Source organism: Perna viridis, chromosome 9 (genome assembly GCF_037379345.1).
Source record: "Perna viridis isolate PV_CMFRI_1.1 ecotype Kerala chromosome 9, ASM3737934v1, whole genome shotgun sequence".
NCBI lineage: Eukaryota > Metazoa > Mollusca > Bivalvia > Mytilida > Mytilidae > Perna > Perna viridis.
In genome coordinates, this window is record NC_142453.1 from 9,871,707 (window position 1) to 9,886,527 (window position 14,821).

At 32.2% G+C, this 14,821-nt stretch overlaps 1 protein-coding gene across 4 annotated transcripts; it reads left to right on the top strand.

Moving 5' to 3' along the window:
* The first annotated feature begins 6,785 nt into the window (after window positions 1–6,785).
* On the top strand, window positions 6,786–14,537 carry LOC148606618 (uncharacterized). Of its 4 annotated transcripts, none has more exons than XM_088547165.1 (5): window positions 6,786–6,888; window positions 10,118–10,242; window positions 10,815–10,953; window positions 11,846–12,028; window positions 12,709–14,537. In XM_088547165.1, exons 2-5 carry the CDS (start codon window positions 10,123–10,125, stop codon window positions 13,023–13,025), a joined length of 759 nt encoding a protein of 252 aa, XP_088403291.1. In that variant the 5' UTR covers window positions 6,786–6,888; window positions 10,118–10,122; the 3' UTR covers window positions 13,026–14,537. The 4 variants fall into 4 exon arrangements, with proteins under 4 accessions (XP_088403291.1, XP_088403292.1, XP_088403294.1 ...); XM_088547166.1 differs by lacking the exon at window positions 6,786–6,888 and adding an exon at window positions 6,895–6,915; XM_088547168.1 differs by lacking the exon at window positions 6,786–6,888 and adding an exon at window positions 7,823–7,846.
* Window positions 14,538–14,821: the final 284 nt, after the last annotated feature.

The following is a 14,821-nucleotide window of genomic DNA, read 5'->3' on the forward strand; positions in this document are numbered from 1 at the left end:
AAAAGGTGTTATCTTCTTTCCAAGATAAACTAAATACTACATATTATCTTTAGTTGGCAAATAGAAATTTTCTCATACAATTAAAAGTGATACTCTGTAGTTTATTATATGTTTGTCGAAAAGAATTTTCAAGAGTGTCATATTTATTTTTTGTATCGTGTTCTTAGAAAAACAATAGATACTTTGCACAGTAACTATGAAAAGAAACAAGACATTCTTGACTTTTCGTCGGTTTTTAGTTGAGCTGGAAAACTTACTATGGAACGTCTTGCATTGTAAATCTTCAATGATTAAATATTTTCTTCCTATGCTTAGCATATTGATACATGTTTAGGGAAAAAGTATGACACTAAATTTTCTGAATAGCTATATTGGCTGTCTAGGATGCCGGTCAAAGGAGAAGTACAGGTGTGCAAACGTTCACTCTGTACCTTTATGAGCTAAGACTGCCTTTTAAGGTTGCTGTCTCTTTAACATATACCCCGTTTTACCTTCCTCTATATTAAGCATACCATACGCTTACCAACTTAAGCAGGATATGTATGATATCAGCTCTTGTTTGTTCTTAGAAAAAAGCAATTCTTTACACGGAAAACTCTATCTTGTAGTGAAGTCAAGAAAACTACGAGATATATAATACACATACTATTACCATTTGATGGTTGTTGTCGTAGAAGAAATAGACTGTTGATAACACCATTGCAAGTGGGTTTCTCAGTAATTACACACCTCCTCGAGTGCGGAAGGTAAAGGATCCCTGACTTTGTTAGACCAGAAATTGGCAGTCCTGTTTATCCACCATGCATGTGGTATTAAGGGGGTAGAAGGACTATTGAATGCCTCTGATTCAGAATATATCCAAATGGGGTTATATGCCTACCTCTGTGTTGGACTAGTACATAGCAAATAACTTTCAAACATTGCAATAGGGTATGTAAGTCTCGTTCTAGTTTCATTTTCTTTACCGGAAGACTGATCTGTATTTTATTATTTACTTCCGGGTACTCGAAACGCTGTATAACAATGCAAAATCTTCTAGTTTGTGTATTTTCTTATTTCATTTATCATGTAGAAATTGTTATTTGTCGTTTTTATAGGTATTTTGTACAGAAAGTTTTTTGCCCTTAACACTGAACTCAACGCTCTCTAAATGAAAAAATCACTATGCTTTTGAATGGCAGACTTGGACCCATTCTCGTCAAATTACGGGATCACATGACGAGACTATAGCACCCTATGCTAAATGAAAACAACAGCTCAGTCAAACAGAGTAGTAGTTTCTAACTCCAGTCTTTAGCGCATCAACATTTGTCTGGAGATCTTTAGAATTTTCTGAACTTAACTAACTTTTATTATATTTGCTCACCGTGCATAGTAAAAATACAACAGGTGGTTCTAAAGCGAAAAAAGTAAAGTTGGGGTTGTGTTCTTAATAATATTTGCGTTTAACTTGTACATTCTGCTTATTTATATATGTGTTACAATTTAACAGTGATGACAACTGTAGATCGAGTAATCAAGGGAATTAATGTAATAGCGGTTATCAAAATAGTGTAATCCAGGGACAAAGACTAGACATGCACAACAGAAATACACAACAAAGAACATAAAGTAATAAAATCATACATACAAAGTAACAAAAGCAAATGAGCAGTTAGAACTCCAAAAGAAAATCTTAGAAAAAAAGAAAACACAAAGTAGAGCAGCGTAAACCCAACTCAAAGAAACGATTCGGGTTTTCTGTCTATTTCTAAGAGAGAAATGTGCAAGAAAATGCTATATCGTTAGTCATAATGACATAATGATACCGAAAGCAATGAGTAACTTAATTCTTCAGAGTTTGCACTCATCAACACTTCAGAGTTCACATTGCGATTTAAGAGCGTTGTAGACAAAGGGAAGGGACTGTATAATACTATTGTAATGAAAATTCTGATATAAAGAAAATTAAAATATTAGATTTTGTAGCCAAATGAATCATGTGTTGTTAAAGACTTTGAACAAATTAATTGAATTTACGAAACCAACATTGAATTGGCCTACGTAGAATTAAAACCAACCCATCAACAACACTTGGTTAATATCAAATATCAAACATTAAATATTGTCATTCAACGGACCAATCAACGAGAAAGATAAGGACAGTCCTTTTTCAGTCATAGTTAGCTGGAAATTAATAACTCAATAGTGTGTTCTGTAATTAGACAAAGACAGGTCTAATGAGTTTATGGGGTGGGGTGTAATGTGAAAATGAAAAAAAGGTTGAAGTACTTCTCTGTCTAAGAATCAGGAAAAACGTATATAAGGTGTGGCACATGAAGGGAAAAAACGCGAAGATTTTATTGCATAAACCAATTTATTATACCTGATAGCCATCAGAAATAACCATTAAAGTTTTTTTTTTGTAAAATTTGTCTTTTTAAGATATTGATAGGTCAAATTAAGTTGAAATGCACTACGGCAAAATGACAGGAAAATTTTCCCGCACTCTTTCCCTATATAAGCAGTCAAAATATCTACATCACAGATGCTTCAGGATAAACTCAAATAGCTTTTTGGTTGTTTTCTAGATGTACTGAATATATTTTAGGCAAAAATGACTAAATATGTGCCACCCATTGCCTGATTCTTGCACAGAATGGTACTTAAAAGATGCAGAGATTTACTTCTAATCCAAATATTCTTGCGGCAAAATATATAAAGCAGTTTGTTGAAGTACAAACACTTAAGTGGCTGTGGTCCGTATTTTAACAATAAAAACTGAAGTAGGGTATGTTTTCTTTCTCTTACTGTATGATTGACACACTTTATTTCCGCAGTTTGGCCGTTCCTATCATCATTATCTGTCAACAATGTAATTGTCGATGGGGAAAGCTGAGCAGTACATGGTACTTGGTATGTTGAATTACATCAATTGTGCAATGTCAACGAGATACTTCAGAACATATTGTAGATGTATTAAAAACAATTAACACTTCCCTGTCCTAATTTTTTTTTATGTAAATGATTCAAATATCTGTTCATAATGATTGTTAAAACACAAATTTCCGAACTACAAAAATAGTTATAAATATAATGTTTTACGTCTCCGAAATATTGAAAAAAAAACATTAACTGATATTTCTTTGTTGAAGATCATTAGATTTGCGGAACAGACAATTAAAAAATGAAAACCTTTTATTAAAACGTCACTGTCAATTTCTCATTTTGTTTTCGGACATCATGCACGACCATTATCCATAGTAAAACAAGGAAGGCTAAATGAACAAAAGTAACGTGAAAAGCGCCAAAACCGAACTCCATTTGGACTTTCAAATTCATTCTGATCAAATGTGATTTCGGCTTACGAAAGTTCGAAATACATTTAAACTGACATGATACGAGGCGCCGAATGGGACACTTGTGGTTTTGTACTCAAAATTCAATTTTGTACAGACAAAACACAAAATGACTTCAGATTAACAAAATTTATAATATACATACATATATTCTTTTAATATGCAAATGAATTCTCTCAGCACGATTTTTTAAGATTTCTCATTGGATATAGTAACTGCAGGTTTCCGATGACTTCGAGCAACGCAGGGCTGTTAAGCCCTGTGCAGGTCCGGGTGTTAAAAGAATAGGCCTGCAGCAGCGCTAAGATTTTCGTAAAAGACGACTTAATAGTGCTCAGAACCCTAGCCGGGGGCTAGGGCGCTCTCCCCACAGAGCAACTGGGATGTGTGCCCCAGGTGGTGGAATGGGGTACAACTAGCGTGTTACATGCTGGGGTTGTCAGGCTATAATACGGAAAACCTGACCGCAAATTATAGTGGTGCACCGTGTTGGGAAAGATGCCACGTTCCTCGCACGTTAACGAACCCTACTGTGGTATTCTCCCGGAGTAGGAACCACAGGGCTCCGCCACAGGAGGCTAAATTGCCCAACCCTACCCACCTCTCCCTATTTCGAGTGGCAATCAAAATTTGTCGACCCAATTGTCCTTGTTTCCCAACCCTTTTTCATTTCATCATCAATTTCATGTTCATCGTCTGAATATAGCTGAAATATTGCTGCTCGGACGTTAAACCCCAACAAACAAAACAAACAGATCTGTTTAGGCCGTATTAAGTGAAATTAAAACAAAAATCTTTTAAGTTGCATTCTACAGTAAAACTTTTGAAATAACTAAAATTGCTAATGTACGTTTTCTATGAGATTTGTCTGATAAAACAGGTTTTAAAATACTTTCGATTAATTGGGATTTCTCCTGGTGAATCACGTGATCATTTCCTGACATCTTTCAATTCAACTATAAAATGCTTTGCCCGACCTGTTAATCGCAACTAAATTTGTTAAAATTTGAAAAGATAATTTGTACCAATTTTGCTGGAAAAAAGGACTGGACTAGCCAAGAATATCATATTAGAAATGAGCTGTACGGTAAAATTTGTTAATCTGACAAGGTCAGCGAAAGATTTTTTTCTTCCACTATCCCCCACGATGTTTTACCAAATACAGATATATTCCTCATTTCATTCCGATTCTATTGATGTATGACACAAGAAATTCGGTTGAGTGGAACAGGTCGGGCGAGATGAAAAACCTACATAGTACGTTTCTTTTTCCTTTTGTTTACAAACGCTCAAATGTTCTACATGTATCTTAAGATTCAAGATTAAGTGACACGGTGGGTTATACGATTACGATATCCGATATTTCTTTCACTTATATGCTTTATTATTACCGTGCACATTCGTACCGTATTCACTGTATTGCAGCGAATGTTTTAAGTTTGTAATACACGTGTACATGATGCTGCACATTTTGAATTCATTTGCATATTCAAAGGATTCTGTAAACTAATTTGCATACAAAATTGACTTTTGTGGCACAAAATTGAATTTTGTCTGTCAGAAATGAAATTTGGTCTCACATAATAGAATTTTGTCTCACAAAATTGATTTTTGTGACACAAAATTGATTTTCATTACACAAAGATCAAGTTCCATTCGGCGCCCCGTATATGAAGCGACCTTAAAAATATATGTTGCCTCCACCTCCACATAAACAAAATCGTTTGAAATGTGCATGGTTATGACGTTATCCTTTCCTTCACACTCATGTTTTTAAATACAAATTTAGATTTGCGAGCCAATGAATCTTTTTAAAGAAATGTCTACATACTTCGTGATTTATATTTATGTACTTCCTATTTGCCTTTATTGTAAAAACCAAAATTTTTATTTTAGAATTACCGCAATAAAGATATGAAATAGAGATCAATCCAACGTCATATTACCATTAAATAACCACCAAGGTGTTTATAAAGTGTGCAATTTTGAGATATAGACGGGTCAAATATAGTTGAAATGCACTATGGAAAAATGGCGGGAATATTTTCCTGCAGATTTTTGCCTTTATAAACAGTCAAAATATCTACACTATATATGACTTCAGGATAATTCAAATAATTTGGGTTGTTTTTTAGATGTATTGAATACATTTGAGGCAAAACATACAAAACTGACGTGCCATCCATTGTCTGATTCTTAAAAAGAATGACACTTGAAACCTCTGCCATGTCGTATAATGTACATAAAGGTACTTGTTTATCGTTCATGAATAACAAAATAAGTTTTTGTACGGGAGACAGTCTCGGTGTAATAATATAATAAGTTAATCCAAAGTCAATCGTATATATTTTGGTATGCATTTAGAATTAACAACATTTTTCAATATTTGTATGTGAAAAAAAACATTTTGAAATATTTTAATCGGAATCTATTTCGAAGAGAAAGATCCCATTTTGTGAACCCAAATAATAACAATTATAGAGTAACAATGAGAAAGATAGAACGAAATAATCTAGATTTGACTTAGATAAAGAAGAATGCATTTTGTTTTGTTTTGTTTTTGTTTTTTTTGTTTTTGTTTTTTTTTTGTCAAGGTTACGTGGTCATTAGTAGTTTAAGGAGGTAGATCTAGGGTATGTGACATAACTCTTGTTATCAGTGATATGTATGTACCATATATAAAAATTTCCATAAAACCTATCAAGCATTCATTTGAAACAGAACTAAATCAATCCAAGTTACTTTTATGGTTACATCAGATTTTATGTCACATGTTGAATACAGACGTTCTACTAAGTTTTGAGTTGTGATCCTTATCCTAGGTCTATATCCTTAAACAAGGCTGAACAAAAAGTACTTTTGTTGAAACAAAAGAATATTATAGGTACACATGTATGGTCGTCATTTTTTTATTTCATGAAACTGCCTGGATGTTTTGCCACACAAGTTGAAAAATACGGAGCAATTTTATGACACTAATTATCAAATTCCAGGAATTTATTACGTCACAAATACAGTTAATGATATTTCTAAAGATTTGCAGCACTAGGACCAGAGTATTACAGCATATTTAAGTCCATTTCCATCAATTAAAACTTCAGCGTTTATTCCCATTCCAACATTGACAAATCGTTAACAATGTGCATGTGTAATGTTCTTTTTATCAATAACAGATGTCTTCAACCACAAAATCAAGTTTAAAATTAATTTAAACGTAAAAAATACTCGCAGTGTTTGTGTAAAACTCGTGTAAAATGTATTACTATATCCTGTTCACCTTTATTGGAAAAACCAAAACAAAAAATGTCTCCGTAAGGGAATAGCCACAATCTGCAAAGGTAGCAAATATATCTAATGTGAAATTGATATGAATATTTTGCACACATTTTAAATTAACAACATTTATTTGACTTAAAGGGCTATAACATTTTGAAATATCTATAACGTAATTAATTTTAGAAAAGTCTCCCATGTGAACCTCATTAATATTTATACTGTACTAAGGAAGAACGAGATATTTGCCAAATATTTTAAATCTCACTTTGATAAGGTAGGCATATATTGTCTTTTAGACAAGGTAAAATATTCTTGAATAGTTTGAGCGCTACTTAATTAGTAATATTTTTTATTTAAAAAAAAACACGGAATAAACAATTGATATTATAAATAAATGTTAGGCTGTCTGTTTAGATAGTTTACCTTTATATGTTTATCTTCATTGATTTTAATTTGACCAACGCAATATGGTTGTACATGACAACCCAGCTGATAGTACCAAAATACCTAACTAATATTACTTCTTCATTTCGCAAAATGTGGGTAGCACTTGTCAAGCTTAAAAGTACTAATAATCTATTTTTTCAAAATACTGGTGATTGCGGTGACTAAATAACGTATTTTGTGTCTATTCCATTTATTACACGCATTAAAGTGAACTCCATTACACTGAATGGTATAAGAAATGTTACAGTCTGCCAATGAATTATCAAATTATACCTTATGTTTTTGGTATTGTTTTGTTGTGTGTTTTGTTTTGTTTTGTTTTTTGTTTTTTGTTTGTTTGTTTTGTTGTGTGTTTTGTTTTGTTTTGTTTTTTGTTTTTTGTTTGTTTGTTTTTTGTTTGTTTGTTTGTTTTTGTTTTTGTTTTTTTGTTTTTTTGCTTCGAACTTATAATATCTCTAGTTTATCATTTATGCGCAATTTCTGATATGTTTATGATGGCAGCTCAATCAGAGAAAAATGGAACATGACGGACAAACAATACAGAAAATTAAGTGTAAATGAATAATACATTCAACGAAAATTATAAAAACGAAAAACAATAATTTTGACTCAGGTATGTTTTTGCATGCAGACAATGATTTTAATGTGTCCATATTTTACACAATTTTTTTTTCTTTTTTCTTGGCAAGGTTAAGATTGGTAGATTAGCTTTAGATATCAGGTGTTTGTTTAATCAACCAATTTAAACAGACAAATCAAATTACGGAAGAAATTCATTTTAGAAGGTAACTGAGTAAATTAAACTTCAAAATCAAAATTTTTGGCAACCATGATATTTTTATGGTGTTTAATAAATTGGTTTTTTTTTAGTTCAGTTAAGAAAACTTAATTAAGAAACCCTTAGGTGAATCTGCTAGTTGCATGGGAGTTACTATGTTGAGACGAGTAACATTATTGATCAAATCTTGATGTAAGAAAAGCAGTCGACGTTTACCCTACCAATGCCCCTGTTCCATGCTCCCAGTTTAAAGTGGGTCCGTGTTGCTCATTCAGTTTTGTTTCATTGTTCGTGTTATTTTGGTTGTCTCATCTTTTTATTTTGTGTGTCTTTTTTCCCTGTCTGGTCTTTGTTCTTGGAATATATTGTTTTTCGGTCTCCGCTCGAATCATGGTTCCCATGGTTACCCTCCCCAACTCGTTTAAATTTATTTAGAATCTTTGTCTTTCTGATATAACCATTTAATATACACGCATAAAAGTAAGCACAAAAATATGTTAAAATGTACAAAACGTGATGAAAAGTTGGAGAAGGCGTTTATTTCAGTTAGAAGTAAAAATGTTGGCAATATTTCAAAAACATTTGCTTTGATTGACTTGAATGCGACATTTAAATGCTTCCTTGTCTATTCCTTCATAATATTTCAAGAGTGCATTTGCTATTCACTTGAAAAAAGTGTTTAAGAACACGATATATCAATAAATTTACACATGTAATAAAGAGCTACACGGTAAGTCGGTTACATTATTCACAAAGTTACGAACAATTTAAATAGTGCATATGCGTTTAAAACTTCAACTGCCCTTAAAACATTGACTATCCTTATGACATAGGTTTTAGGAATGATGTAAATTTTCAGGGGCATTGAAAAGTTTAGAAAAGCCAGATTTTCAAGGGCGTTAAGAAAAGTAATATTTTTATAGGAAGATGAATTTTCATAATTTTGATATTTCTTATTGTTCTTAGAACTATTGGTCACATTCTAATTCCTTTTAATCATTTGTATCAAATTTGGACGATTATGGTCGATTATATATATGCACGACACTGTTACATAGTTATAGCCCTTTGATTAATGAAATTCAGTATTTGTTATTTTTTATACAGTCTACGTATTATACTTAAATAACCCAACTGTTTTATAAACTACTGCTTTGATGTTATCATTTCTGTAATTTTGTTAAAAAGAGAAAGAGAAAAGAGTCCACGAAAACTCCTAAATTTTAGTGATTAAAAATTTTATTAGAATGTGATACCCAGCTTAATTTGTAGTGTACACAGTGATATAAAGCTAGGATATTTCTTAACAGACCGCAAAAATATCGCCCCTTAAAGAGACTAACTAGGTAGCTAAAAATATAAAAGATTTTTATTTTACATTTAATAGTCGATCACAGAATTGCTATCTAGCATTCGTTTTGTTCAGCAGAGCAGAACTTCCTTATTCAATTTGAATTGTGTTTACAGTCCTTTTCTTTCCTTCTTTTGAAAACACTATTATGTATTAATTCGTCAGTTAGTTAAGCTTTATAGTGTATAAAGTATGGGTCTGTTTAAAAACTAGGCAGTGGGGATTCACCATATCTCAAAATAATAGATGAAACTGCTCAAATACATTTCAGGTCATAAAAACAACTATTACTGTGTTCATTGTATATTATGAAAGATATTTTGACTAGTGGTAGTGTAAATATTATCCGTACTTTTCTATAGATGAATACAACCAAATTCTAAGTGTTAATACATATATCTCCACTTGCCAACTTTCATTTACACTCTTATTGTCGACGAATAGTTTCTGTGAAGCTGTTGAAGGTTTCCAGTCATCGAAATTCGGGGTTTAAGTGATGTATGAATCATTAATCATAATTTTTTGTCTCGTTTTAATGCAGAGCTGTACTTAAATGCAGTAAATCTACATAAAGGAGGATCAAACATATATCACTTTATGTACTACATTAAACGTTATGTAACGTATAAGTAATTTGATAAATTAAAATTATTTCGTAATTTAGTACGCAAAATACCTATACACTATATACTAAAATGAAGGCTTTGAAAGATTTAGGTCAATAGACATTCACTTATTTCTGACATTGACTACCATCCAGGTACTTGCCGAATTGAAAATATTTTTAGTTTCAACGAAAAATATTTACTATTCTTAGACACCAACCAGATTGCCGTGTTTTGGTGGGTTACGTCCCTTTTAAAAAAAAAACTTGCCAAAATGGCTTGTATTCCGTAGATATAACAAAGGTTTTGTCTTCGTTTTTAGATTGAATGATGTCAGGGTATCCTCTTTTGGCTCTCAGTCTTACAGCTGGACTTTTCATTTTGGTTGCCATTGTAACTCCAGGCTGGGTTGGTCTAGATATTGTCAACAGAGAAACCGAAATACACGTAAGATATACATTCGAATCCGTATGTACTAAGTTCATCATAAAGTAAATAATTTAGATTCGAAATAAAACCGTTTAAAATGGTCGATTTCTTAGACATGCAGTTATGACATTCAGTTCAGAGCAATTCTTAAAACAATGTTTATTTTGAACCTTTGTACAATTGTTTACATTCTCCATCATTTTATAAGACATCGACTAAATAAACGAAAAAAAATCGTGGAAAAACCAGAGAATGATTTTTATATCAGTGTGAGTATTTTCTGTTTCTTGCATGTCAACGATCGTGTTGCATAGTTAGTGTCAGTGTCAAAAGTAGGGAAATTCCAGACAGATTGGGGTAGTATGTCATATATGACACTCGCATATATCAGCCAGTCAGGTCATGGTGACGCCTGAATAAATTTCGTATGATGACGGCTTCAAAATATGGGCACATATCCTTGTCCTCCGCTGTTGTATAAACCACTGAGTCCTATGTTACTATTATTTATTAATACTAAACAAAAACAAATCTGATATGATTTTAATTAATGATCACCGTGTAAAGCTTATTAAATCTTTTTTTTCCAGCTTTCCATGAATATATTCTACAGTAAAGTATGTGTAAAAACCTCAACTGATCAGTCAGGTAAAGAAATATGCCAAACTTTGTCAAATGCAGAAGCCGTGAATAATCATCTCTCTTCAAGAACAAGTCTTAGAGACACAGGTATGTTCATAATTTTTCACGGTCTTGTTCAAACTTTAACTCAAACTTTGTGAAAAAACGAGAAATTGAGAGTCTACGAATCTTGCCAGTAGATGGGTCAATAGGATAGGGGTGGAGCTATCGAATTCTTGAATTGTATGAGGTATATTTATTTCTAAAAACGAGTGTATCAATTAAGTTTCCGTATCTGTAAGAATCAGGCAATAGTTTAAATATGGAAAGAAAAAAACGCCATTTGATAGTTTAATTTGACTATTTTTTACCATCAGAATCAAGAAAAAAGACCTAGATTTTCAACGTCACTTTCGTACATTGAGATAAAATTTCATTAAAATGCACTGTAAATGAATATATCAAGGGCAGATAACTCTGTCAAAAACTCCATTTTTCTAATATTCTATTGAATAATTCTGAGCAAATACAGTGATTCCAAGATCAAATAATTGTCTTTGCAAATAAAGAAAACATCATTGAGTGGAATTATATAGTCAAATAAGTATGGTTTTGACGTGCATGTTCCAAATCTTTCCCATTTTGCCTGACTTACATATACTTACACTTAAAAACAAGAATTTTTTAATCAAATGTTATTTTAGCAGATTTACGCGTGACAAAGTACTGCACAAATGAAATCTTATCCTAAGGAAATAAGAAAATGTAGGCGTTTTAATTGGAGATAGATGCATATCAGTAATTAATTAATTAAGTGATTATGAAGGCAATTTTATTTTTAAATGGGGTTTTAATTGACATTTAAAAGTACTGTATAACAACATGATGTTCTTCTTTAAATGTGATTGAGTAAAAAATATTTAATTTTCCAAATCGAAGAAAAAAATATTATTGAAGTCTTTTTCATGCATGTATATGGTTACGTTGTTCTTTTTAATAGCGTTCCGGTTCACAGAGTTGTTGGTAGAAGCATCGCTTTCTCTTATTGGTATTGCGATAGGTACAGTTTTGACTGTCATATTCGCTGTGTTTGTCATACAGAGGAATAGACCTAACTCCCAAAACTCAACCTACAGTTCCAATGGTTTATCTGCATCTGCACTGACGTTCATCATCGTTGGAGGTAATCTGATATCATTTGATTTGTAAGGAGCCTTCTGATTGGTTGGTTCACTTTTGGGCAACATAAGATATAACCTTGGTTCCCTTGATTACTCTTTTGTATAAACTAACTTTATACTGGGATGTCATGACCAACGACTGATCCGGTCCGCAATTCAATTTATCTCAAAGTAAATGGCGCATTGACGAGGGATGGACTGAAATCGGGTTAGAAATTGAATAAGGATTCTTTTAAATTTTTTAACCTCTTTTTGTGTGTAACCAACTTTGTGCGGATTACGCTTATCTATTCAAGGTTAAACAGCCCAAAAATTTGGTATATTGCAAAAATGGTAAAAATTACAAAAAAAAGAATGATAATCCGTAAGTCATTGGACTATAGCTCCAAAAATTCTTATATATCCATATGAAAAGATATATGTTTATCTTGTAGATCGAAATAGATCGGGTGTACAAATTTCTTGTATACTGCAAATTCAATTACAAAATTTAAATTTGAGTATTCAATCTTCTGTGCTGATTAAATAAAATGCTAAGTGGCTTACTTTGAAATTATTTGTAGTTCAATGCGTTTGTAAACTTACAGCCAATTTTGTCATTAACGTAGCAACTGCTCTTTCAAAACTATTAAATTACAGTGGCTTTGGTTCCGTGTTTTATACTGGGATATTTTTGTTACAGGGGTCTGCGGAGGTATTGTGTGCATTGAGTTCATAGCAGCGAATTCAAAAATAAATGACGCCGTAAATTACCTTGACAATTCTTATGAAGAGGAGACATTTAGTATGTCGATGAAGAAATCTTTCCCTTACTCAATTCTGCTCATGTTTTTTGGGCTGTTTCTGGAGTTCATCGCTATATGTGTCCACATTGCCTGCATGAGATCAAAAGTACCGTCAGGAACAGAAATCATACTAAGCCCCGCCGTAAACGCACCGACGGTTGTCGTCCACAACTCCACAACGACTTCGTCTGTTCCATATTCTAAGTTTACTTAACTGAGCTGCCGAATACATGATAGACCTGCTTACGTGCCATGTATTGTATATAAAATGTGCTGACATATTTTCCATTCTAGTTTCTTAATCATGATTTTCAGTGGAAACATGATTGGAAACATCCTCAAAAGACGCATAAAACAATGTTTAGTGTTTAGTACTGTAAACGTATTAATTTTCGCGGATGCTAATTTTCGTGGATTCCGTCAAGTGAATATATCTATATATGAATATATTCTATTCTTCGCGGATTGAAAAAATGGTAAGCCTAATATATTGTTAAAAACAAATTTCGCGGGTATTATTTTTTGCGCTTTTATGTTCGCCGCGAAAATTAATACTTTTACAGTATTCAGTGGCGGATAAAGGGGGGTGTGGCTGTCCTTTTGTTAAAACACTTTGTTAATTGTGCATTTTGGGTTTAGAATTGACCAATTACAGTCGAAGACCCTTTATTTCTGTGGGTATGCCACTGATTTTTACTTCATTCTCATACAGTGTATTTGTAGTGGAATGATATAAAAAATGAAAATAGACTGATCTTGTGATGATAGTCTGAGTATCACTACTCCCCAAACTTTAAGATTATTCCTTTAAAAGAAAAAATTCAATCATATTGCTGTGATGTTATATAATTATGCTTGGCTATTGTATGCTTTTATAAGACTCTCATCGACTCCTTAAAATATTCAACACGTTAATCTCGGTTAATATCATAGGTTGTTGTTTTTCTATCGTGTTTTGGTTTTATTTTGTACTGTTTTGTTTTAATGGTTTGTTTGTTTGTTTTGAGGAATATTAATCAAAAATCGAAAAATCTGGATAGTAAAAGGGGGAAATTACTTGAGAACAATCAAAAAATATTTCAAAAAGCTTTTCTTAAGAGGGGTAGCAAACCATTTTATCGGATGTAGCGTTATTAAGCAATTTGTTCAGGACTGTATATTAAGTAAGTTTTCCACTCTACTAACAATGACTTGCATTGTGTTTCTTCGCCAAGATATCATTGTGATCTGCATCAGCTCATATCGGTACATTTATATATATATATAACAATTTGGTGAAATGATGCAACGATGTTTTTATATTCCTATGATCGTATATATACTCCCATCAATAATTTTTATTCATTCGTCTTGTCAACTAATTAAATTGTATGGTAATTTCGAGTGAAAAATACTATGATATTAGCCACAATTTTACTTATCATTATTCTTCCAGAATTTTGAATTTTTTTTTCATTTGTGAATTAAATGTTGAAAAAAATACGTGTACAAAAAAAATATTCTCAATGATATACATTACAAACATTGTTGGAAGTTTGACCAAATGATTTCCCTACCATCGTAATCTATGGTAATTTCAAGACCTCGGGTAACCTTACTAATCTATGGTAAATAAACCGTCAAATAGTACGCGGAGAATGGCGGAAAATGTTTAATTCTCATGTTTATCACTGTAGTGTTTACTTAAACTGTCGTTCTAATTTTCTAAATAAAACATAATATAATATTTTCATTGTTTACGTCTTTATTTATAATATGTCGCCATAAATAAGGTCTTTTAACTCTTAAATCTTCAACTTTCTATGTTGTTGATGAGAAGTTATTTCTTGGAAACGCGTGTACAGCATGCGATAAATAGCAATATCAATAAAGTTTGAACGTCATGCAAGACCTCGGGTAATTTTACTATACTCTTTTTATTAAACCATCAGATTTTACGCTGACAAGGGCAGCAGATATATATCTCTCGTGTCGATCACTTAAACTGTCGTAGCTTCCTAATTATAACAT